General features: G+C 47.1%; 1 protein-coding gene across 3 annotated transcripts in view; it reads right to left on the bottom strand.

The window, feature by feature from the left end:
- Positions 1-518: 518 nt before the first annotated feature.
- Positions 519-10,251, bottom strand: part of LOC136631987 (beta-1,4-galactosyltransferase 3-like) — a 51,978-nt gene continuing 42,245 nt past the window's right edge. For all 3 annotated transcript variants that reach the window (XM_066606506.1, XM_066606509.1, XM_066606507.1), the window contains exons 6-7: positions 8,592-8,696; positions 519-1,386 (exon numbers count right to left, since the gene is read on the bottom strand). In XM_066606506.1, coding sequence (XP_066462603.1) covers positions 1,236-1,386; positions 8,592-8,696 — 256 coding nt within the window. In that variant the 3' untranslated portion in view covers positions 519-1,235. The remainder of the gene's footprint in view (positions 1,387-8,591; positions 8,697-10,251) is intronic.

Here is a 10,251-nt window from a genome sequence, read left to right as displayed (position 1 = left end):
GGCTGAGGACGTGATGATGGCAAAATCTATTGTGAAGTTTAAGAGGGACTAGATGTCTTCCTAGAGTGGAAGGATATTACAGCATATAGACATTAGGTGACCAGCGGGGTTGTAGTTCTGGGTCTTACAGACAGGTAGGAACTATCAGAGGTTGATCCCGGGATCATTCTGACTGCCATTATGGAGTCGGGAAGAAATTTTCCCCCAAATGGGCTAATTGGCTTCTGCCTCTTTGGGTTTTTGCCTTCCTCTGGATCAAGAAAGATCTTCATTCAGCCTAACATATTATGTTACTATGATTTCGCAGCCGGCTGGGTGTTGTAGTTTACAGTATTTCCCGGCCTGACCGCGGTTCTCAGAGCGTCATACGCGGTCAGGCCGGGACACTTCCAAAGTGCGCAAGGAAACTAATACAACAAAAGAGAGTGTGGTTAACCCCGTATTATCACTGGAGAGGCTGCTGCCTCGTCAAATGGAATCCGGCAACAGAAACGAGACTCCAGATGTGAAGCGGCAGGTGGAAGTATAGAGCTATTTATTTCAGAAAGGATTCATATCATCTTCACATTTCAAAAAGAACAAAAAAAAAAACAAGCAAATATGTGTTCACTGTGAGATTCTCAGAGCTGGTCGGATCATAAAAGTGTCCGCGCTTACATCCCACACAACGGATTGGCATTAAAAGGCACTTTGGATTAATACTGGTCATTGTTCAATTCAAGTGTCTGCGCGTCCCTTTAACTACGAGGTCCAAGAATATATAAAAAGTCTCTTAATTTTCTCAAAAAGAAAAAAAACAAAAACAAACAAGACATGAAACTCCCAAGTCTGACGGTGTCAGTCCACTCAGAGGTCGCATTAGATTCAAAGGGAAAAATAACTGTAAAATCCTCATTAAAAGAACAAAAAAGTCAAAGAAAACACCAGAAATTGCACTTCTAGAAGCCAAATTCTCTTCTGAGTGATGGAAGGTCCTCCACAGCGAGGAAGTGCTCCGCAGCTATGACCATGTCCACCTCGGGGCTGTTTGAGTGCGCTGACCTCTACAGGCCGGAGATGCTGTTGCGGCTGCCGCTGGATCGGATCTTTGGTTTTGTAGTTCTTGATTACAGTATAGTAGAAGGAGAGAAAATATAATGATATACGGCGACCTCTCGTCGTCCCGCCCACAGGGGTCCGATAGAAGGGGCTTCAGGAGGATAGGGCACAGCTGGCTGACGGGCGAGGTGGCGGTCTCACGTGTGCGGCTTCAGGCCTTTGTCTGTGCCAATGTCTACGGTGATGTTGGTGTAGAGGGGGTGCAGCTCCTTGGAGAGGAAGTGGTACTGCAGAGAGTTCATCCCGTCCTGTTTCCACGTCCGTCTCGTCTTCGCCAAGAGGTTGAACCTGAAACGAGAAGTGGATGAGACGGAGGTGAGAAGAGAGACGCGCTGCAGAGATTTACTCTGAGAAGTAGGTTCATACGGCGGAATCCACCGCGGATTTTCAATAAGCAAACTCATACGTGAATTTCTCAACGAAGATTAGTCCAGAAGTAGCATTGTTTTTATTTAGCCCACGTACGGATTTCGAGTACACATGTGGAAAAATCTCTGCCGACTACACTATGGCGCCGATTCCCATTTAATGTAACGGTAGACAAGATACGGATTTTGCTGTGGATTCCGTCATGTGACCAAACCCTTAGGCCTCATGTCCACGGGGAAAATCAGGCCCGCTCCGGATTCTCCATGGAGAATCCGTAGCGGGTCCCTCGTGCCCCGCGGACATGAGGTATAAAGATAAGAATTAACTTACCTCTCGCTCGCTCCGGAACTTCCCTTCGCCGCGGCTTCATCTTCTCTCCGTCGCGGCTGGATCTTGTTTCTTCGGCCCGGCGGATGCGCAGGGCACGTCGGTTGCGTGCCGCGCGCATGCGCCGGCCCGAAGAAAAAAAGATCCGGCCGCGAGGGAGAGAAGATGAAGCAGCGAAGAAGGGGAAATCCGGAGCAGGTGAGTATATTCCTATTTTGGTCTCCTGCGGATCCGAACGGCTTCCATAGAAACCTGCGGGAGCCGTCCCCGCGGGAGACCCGCACGAAAATAGAAGCCTATGGAAACCACCCGGATCCAGAGAAGATGAAGCCGCGGCGAAGAGAAGATCCGGAGCGGGCGAGAGGTGAGTTTATTCTTATTTTTATGCCTCATGTCCGCGGGGCACGAGGGACCCGCTGCGGATTCTCCATGGAGAATCCGTAGCAGGCCTGATTTTCCCCGTGGACATGAGGCCTTAGGGTAGCTGCAACACATTTCTCTAGTCTACATCATTGGGATGATATCTACTAATGCTGCCGTGTCCTGAATGCATACTGGCAGCATCCCCGTCACTTACCCGCCAGCAGGGCAGGTAGGTAGTGCTTTTGCCTTATCTTTCTGACTCTATCGCCTGCTTATCATTCGCGCGGGGCGGGACAGCTGTTCTATTCAGCGGAGCCTTGTCCACTGTGTGCCTGCCAATATACAATCAGGGCTCGGCATTGGCAGATATCGCTCCACACTGCGGATGTTCATACGGCCAGGAAATGCTGCAGAGTCATTTCGCCTCTTCACATGAGGGGGGTGAAATCAGAGTGTTACATTTGGAATTTGACGAGACATTTGACACAGATCCACATCAGGGAGGCGGAATTGGCGCAGATTTTCTATAGCCGAAAATCCGCAGAAATGGTGACCGGAATCGGCGACACTCTTCACTCCAATTAAAAGGGTGACATTTTCTGCCAATCAGCATCAATATCCAACCCAAATCCGCTACGTGTGAAGTGTCCTCGGAGGGGCGGTGTGTTCACAGGTTGTGTATTTCGGTGCAGATCCGGCTAAAATCCGCAGCATATTGTGCACTACGCACCTGAGTCCGTAGCGGATTTAACCCTTTCAACTAAAGCAACGAATTCTGCTGTGGATCCAAACGTAAATCAGCACCAATTCCTCCATGTGTGAGCTTACCCTTAAAGGGTTTCCTGAGGTTATGCAACTGCCGATACTGCTGCAGAACTCGTAACAGTGTATCAGTGCAGCGTCATGTAACGAGCCCTGCACCTGTGTCACACAGACGTGGTCAGAACCAATTTTCAGCCTTCGCGTCTAAACAAAACTGCTGAGTGTCTTTCTTGTCTTAGAGCGTTATTACACAATTGCCGGGCTGCACCTTACAAGCGCAGGTGCGGCCCAGCAATTACAGCACTAGTGTAATAGCACCCTTAGGCCAAGTGGATGGGACATGCCGGTGGTGACGATGGTGAACTTGTTCCTTGGCCTCCACATTCCTCGGACCTTGTGATAAGAGTCTTCATACCACCCACCATGATCTGCGGCATCCCAGAAGCCATTGCATCAGTCAGTCGGACTACACTACAATGTGCACGGCAGGTACATAACTACAAGCTCCATGTGTGGACAAAGGGGGCCACATGGATCACCACTGAGGGGGGAACATTTTTGAAGTTGTGCTGCAAAACTTTTTGAGTTCCTGTTTCCATTTATATCAAATGTCTGTATCAGAATGTCATTAAAAGGGAGTTATGGGGGTCTGACCGCGGGAAGAGCATTTGTAATAACCGCGTTTAATAGGAGAGTAACAGAAGAGCTGACAATCTCTGGGTATAGAGGACGAGAATCTCTCTACAGCCGGTACCTATAGAAATAACGGGGGCAGATAGGCAGCGATGGAGGGAGCGCACTATTGAAGGGGAACCTTACTGATCTCTCATATATGGGCAGCAGAGGTAGGACCCGCTCACCCAGGATGCCCGTATGGAAATAACTGTGCTGCAGCACTTCTTGAAGGTGGCTGGAGAGGCTGCGGGGGTGAGGGGGGGGGGGTGGATGGATCGGCTCCATCACGTTATTGGTAATCGCTTCTCGTTAAATCTCTTAAGACGACATTTTTCACATAGTCAAATGAGCAGAACAAAGGGCTTAGCATGAGGGACGTGATGTGAAACCCTCTGTGCAGGCGCCACGCCAACGCTTCACAAGCCTGTACTGAGAACAGGGCGTCCTAGCTTCAAGGACAGGACGAGGCGTTCTAATAGGCCATCGGGTGTTATACTACAGCCAGGCAGACAAACCTGTCAGCAGGCAGTGTAGTACTACCAGTGCATACAAACCACCCACTGCTTCCCTGTGAGCAGGCACTAGGCAGTGTAGTACTACCAGTGCATACAAACCACCCACTGCTTCCCTGTGAGCAGGCACTAGGCAGTGTAGTACTACCAGTGCATACAAACCACCCATTGCTTCCCTGTGAGCAGGCACTGGGCAGTGTAGTACTACCAGTGCATACAAACCCCACACTGCTTCCCTGTCAGCAGGCACCAGACAGAGTAGTACTACCAGTGCATACAAACCCCACACTGCTTCCCTGTCAGCAGACACCAGGCAGTGTAGTACTACCAGTGCAGACAAATCCCACACTGCTTCCCTGTCAGCAGGCACCGGGCAGTGTAGTACTACCAGTGCATACAAACCCCACACTGCTTCCCTGTCAGAAGGCCCCGGGCAGTATAGTACTAGTTGAGGCGTAAAAATAATTAGATGCTTGGGCAAGTTGGGTGACAACCACAGAGGAAGCTATATTGGTAATCACGCAGCTTTCCCAGAGATGGCGGACTAATAAGGGACAGGAAGTTTGTGGGTTTTCTGTTGCATCGCATGAAAACATGTTTTTTTGTGTAGTGTGATGCATCTTTTACAGTAGAAAGTCCTACTGTGAAAGCCCTAAAATAAGCCCTAGCTGCATTAAAAAAATACATCACCCAACAGCCGCAGACTGGTCCACCGCACTTCTCCTCGCAGGTCCCTGACACTTGTTTGAAGTCTTGTCAGCGCTTCCTGGATTGGAGGTTCAAAATCCCAACATCAAGGAAGAGCTGGCTGTGATTGGTTCTTGAGTGCCGCGGCTCAGCCAATCAGAGCCAGCACTCGATGAACCAATCACAGCCATTCCCGGACAGTGCAGAAAGCATACTACAATAACTGCAGCGGGCCAGGCTTTTAGTGCAGGCACATTCAATGGGAGCTACACCTACACTACCAACCCGGGCCGCAGCGGTGATGATGGCACATTCTGCTGTCCGTACTGATAGCGGTGCCAAGAATCAGCTGATCGAAAGGTCATCAATAGAAAATTAATGCCTGGAGTCCCAGACAAACCCTTACACTCCTTCCGACCTTCTTCGGTAGAGCTGTGATGTTGGCACCGTGTGCCCGCAGAGCCGGATACATCGCAGTCTGAGGATGCCTCATCTTCTGCTTATTTAACCAAATCCTGTTTGACTTTTTTTTTTGATCGTCGCCCAGAACACTACAAGGAACAAGGCGGGCATGCCCGTGTACCCTGGCACTAAGCCCTGTTGTTCTTCCTGTACCCCTGTCGCAGGCAGCAAACAATGAACAGGAAAATTAGCTCAAAGTAATCACAGGTAATGAGACGGTAAATACTGAGAACCTGCCAGCTCTCGGGTTATAGCTGCACCGCCGACAGTTCATGGCGCCCGGCTTATAGTGCGACGCACGACAAAGCGAGACTGCCAGTCTTCAAAGGACCAGATAAGCTGATGCGGGGGAGGTGGACCCCTCACATTCAGGCTCGCTCCTCCATTAGAGACGAGAAGAAGGGTGGGTGGGTGAACTCTGATTGTTCGTGCCTACTGATATTACGGTGGCTGCCACGTTACGCTTCATTCTGCGGAGAACACGCTGCTGTTCCACCAACATTCAGAGATGAAAGTGCCGTCGTATTTTGGAAGGTTCTGCAGCTTTCTAATGTACTTTGTGCATCAATTTCTCATCATTTTTAAGATCTCTGCTTACGGTCAGTGAATGGGAACAATGGGGCAGATTTACGAATGCTGTCCAATATTCAGACAGAGCAAACTTAATGTTTAGTGCATCTTCAGCCCGCTGGTCTTCCACAGCGCCTCATCTGTCTCAAAAACCTTCATTTAACTTTAGACCCCCTACTTGAACGAATTTTGAGCGATAATCTTGTGTAAATGGGCTTTTACTATGCGCCAAAATTCTGCCACACCCTTTATTATTTTGATGCTTTTGCTTGATAGGTCTGAGCGCTCTTTATCAAGGCCCAATTGTCGAGCGCCTGTTGTCATAGCGATAATTGCTTCTGATGATCGTTCAGTGAATGGAGGCGGAGCACAGTGAATGGAGGCGGAGCACAGTGAATGGAGGCGGAGCACAGTGAATGGAGGCGGAGCACAGTGAATGGAGGCGGAGCACAGTGAATGGAGGCGGAGCACAGTGAATGGAGGCAGAGCACAGTGAATGGAGGCGGAGCACAGTGAATGGAGGCGGAGCACAGTGAATGGAGGCGGAGCACAGTGAATGGCGATCGCTCCATTCACAGTAAACAGTTGTTGAGCGATTATCTTCTATGTAAAAGAGCCCTAAGACTTAACGGGGTTGTACCAAAATCACCTATCCACAGGTAGGTCTGATCGGTGGGAGTCTCACTACTTACACCCCACTGATCCCCAGAATGCGGGTACCGTGTTCCTCTCTACTCATCACTGCAGGTTCTATGCACTCATCCGCAGTGATATATGGAGACTGGATGGAGTGGTGCTCATACATGTGCGGCGCTGCTCCATTCATCTCAGTGAGGCTGACTGATATAGCTGAGTACAAGCGCTCACCTATAAACAGCAGTCCTGTTGAAGACGAATGGAGCGGCGCTGTGCATGCTCGACTGCTGCGCCATTTAACTCCTCCTCCCTGAGGGTGGGAAAGTGAGGATGAGAAGGACCGAGACTCCCATTTTGGAGTCTCAGTGGTGAGACATGAAGTCTTTTTTCGGTACAACCCCTTAATGTGACATTATGCCCCAGAAATCTACTATTACAATAAGGCCCAGGCACAACCACATTCATAAATCAGACCAGTTATTTTGAGAGGCTGAGAAACTGTCCTCACCGACTTCTCGGAATGGAGGGTTTGTTACAATTGCATCAAGTCTAGAAAATCTTCTGGACTCCAGACTGATACATTGTAACAGCTACTAGGACTCTCACAGCAAATCTGACTGTTACAGCAGCACAAGTCTAGGTCAGGTCAGGTTTCCAGGCTCATGATACAAAGGAGACAGTTCCCATTCACTGACAACAAGCAGAGATATTGAAAACATTAAGCAATTGAAACAAAGTATATTTGAAAGCTGCAGAATGCTTTAGAATGCAACCATTAAGGGGGTTTTCCAGGACTATCCTCAGAATAGGCCATGAATAGAAGACTGTCTGGGGTTCACCGCTTTGGACCTTTGCCTATTCGCTGATCGAAGAGGCAATGGCACTCGGCCGAGCACTGTGGCATCTTCACAGGACCATAACATCATGATCATCGGTGACATGGCATGAGAGCAGCTCAGTCCCATTCAAGTGAATAAGACTGAGCTGCAATATCAGGCACAGCCACTATACAATGTATAGCTCTGTGCTTGGTATGGATTCAAGTGACAGTGGTGCTCATGCAAACCCCTGCTAGTCAACTAATTGCCGAACCACTCGCCGCATTCTTTGAAAATTTCTGGAGAACAGGAGAAGTCCCAGAAGATTGGAGAAGGGCAAATGTTGTGCACATCTTCAAAAAAGGGGCAAAAGGTAAACTCAGGAAACTATAGGCCTGTGAGTTTGATTTCTATACCGGGAAAGATCTTTGAACAAATTATTAAAGAGCATGTATGCAAGTACTTGGATGAGAACGTTACAAACACATGCTGGCTCTGGTTAATTACTCCATTTTCATCCAAGTACTTGCATACATGCTGTTTAATAATTTGTTCAAAGATCTTTCCCAGTATAGAAGTCAGGCTCACAGGCCTGTAGTCTCCTGGATCCACCATTTACTTCTATGACAGAATCACTGACCCGGTTGATCAGGAAAATGCAGTAGATCTAGTACAACTTGACTTTAGCATTTGAAAAAGTATCTCTCCATCTTTATTGAAAAAAATGACAAAATATGGGATTGACAAGGCAACTGTTAGGTGGATTCACAACTGGCTGAGTGATCATACTCAGAGTGGTCATAAATGGCTGCACATCCAAGTGGAAGAATGTATCAAGTGAGGTACCGCAAGACCCCGTCCTAGGCCCAGTGCTGTTCAACATCTCTATAAATGAGCTGGAGGAGCGAATTGCGGGGAAACTGATCAAATTTGCCAATGACACAAAGCTAGGAGGGATAGCTAACACTAGGGAAGAGAGAGAGTATTCAAAAAAATCTAAACATGCTTGAGCAGTGGGCGGCAACGAACAGAATGGTATTTAACAAGAATAAATGCAAGTTACAGAATGTGAGGAGTTGGGCTAAGCAGCAGCACATGTGAAAAAGACTTGGGTACACTAATAAATCACAGACTGAACATGAATCAACAGTGTGATGCAGCAGCCAAAAAGGTCATCAGTGGTATAATCCCAGAAAAACCTCTTCTAAGAATTTGTCTCAAGATCTCTGCTTGCTCTCAGTAAACATAACACCATTCACCCCTTGAGGAAGCCCTCAGCTCTGGGACCCCCATGTCCTCTTAGCGCCTTTACCTTTTAGGATTCTGTTCGTTTCCTTTGTCGTGTCCGTGTTTTATCATCTTATACCTCCCGTGTCTGACAGACGGACGAGATATCAACATACCGCTGAGCGCCACCCTGATGGAGGGGAGAAAAAAAGACAGCGGTCATTATGGGATGAGAATAACCCTCTTAACAAGAAGTTGTGCAAAGTTTTTTTTTTTATATCTTGGGGGAGCATTTTACTCCTTGCCATATACACCAATCAGCCATAAGAATACAACCCCCCCACCCCCCTCCCCATGTGTCACCAAAAGCCCTCTGACCTGGCAAGGTCCGGACTCCATGAGACCACTGAAGCGTCCTGTGGTATTGGCACAAGACGTTAGCAGCAGACCTCATTGTTGGGGGTCCGACTGCTGAAACCCCCACCAAGCAAGAGACAGGAAGTCCCAGGCCTCCCTGTATGAATGGAGGGCAGTCATGTGTGCGTGCTTCAGCTCCATTCATCTTTATGGCAGAAGGAACTGTCTCCAATATCCCCTACAGAACAGTATAGAAGATGAAGAAGTGCCTCCCAGCATCCCGTCTGCCATCTTGTGAACGGAGCAGCTCTAGCAATAAGCGTATATTGGGGAATTGCTAGTTTTGCAATCACCTGATATACTTCAGACACAAGAATATATACATGTATAGCGCGTTTCTCTGTGCAGGACCTTCCTTGCACGCTTTAACCCCTTAACACCCCAGGATGTAGATTTACATTAATGGGGGCGCAGAGTATGCGTAGAACAGATTGGGGGCCGATTCTGCTCCATACACAGCGGGTGTCATTGACCCTTGTCATTAACCCTTTAAATGCCCCTGTCAATTCTGAAAGCGGCATTTAAACACCACAATCAGTATTCGGGGGTCCCAAATGGCCCCCACAGCAATGAGTTCCAGATGTGCCATTCGGTTGCAATGGTTTTCTGAATAGACTGCCTATCAGAACGCGGTATAATGCAATACTGTTGTATTAGTTCAAATCCTCTACGGAAAAATATAAATATATATGAAAAAAGTTTTATTAATTAAAAAAAATAGTAATAAAACTTTATTGTAATTAAATAAAAAAGACAAAACATTTGGTATCGCTGCATCCGTAAAGGTGTGATCTATCGAAATAATACAGAATTTATCTTGCTTGGTGAACATAATCAGAAAGAAAAAAAAAGAAACACTGTCAGGATGGCGCCTGTCCCCAAGGAAAGAAAGTGATAAAAAGCAACCAGGAAGTTGTATGTACTCTAAAGTAGTGCTTATAGAATCGACACAACTTTATTAACAGAAAACAAATATATATATATGATGGCGACAGAAAATAATTGTATTTTTTCCCCAAGGTAGTTTATAAAATTTGCAATCGCCGTAAATCGCACGGACCCATAAAATACTGTAAAAACAAGATCCCCCCCACAAAGATGGTGGAATTGTGTTTTTATCCATTTCCTTGCACCTAAAAATATTTAACAGTTTTCCAGTACATTAAATAATACCACTAAAAAAACATCAATCTTGTAAAAAAAAAAAAAAGAAAAAAAAAAGCTACAATGGAAAAAATAAAAAAAGTTTTGATTTTTTGAAAGTGGGGAGGAAAAATCAACAATGGGGAAAAAAAAGGGCCACGTCACTAAGGGGTTAAGATTTTGCC

This window comes from Eleutherodactylus coqui, chromosome 6 (assembly GCF_035609145.1).
Source record: "Eleutherodactylus coqui strain aEleCoq1 chromosome 6, aEleCoq1.hap1, whole genome shotgun sequence".
NCBI classification, from domain to species: Eukaryota; Metazoa; Chordata; class Amphibia; order Anura; family Eleutherodactylidae; genus Eleutherodactylus; species Eleutherodactylus coqui.
This window is presented reverse-complemented; position numbering and strand designations above follow the sequence as displayed.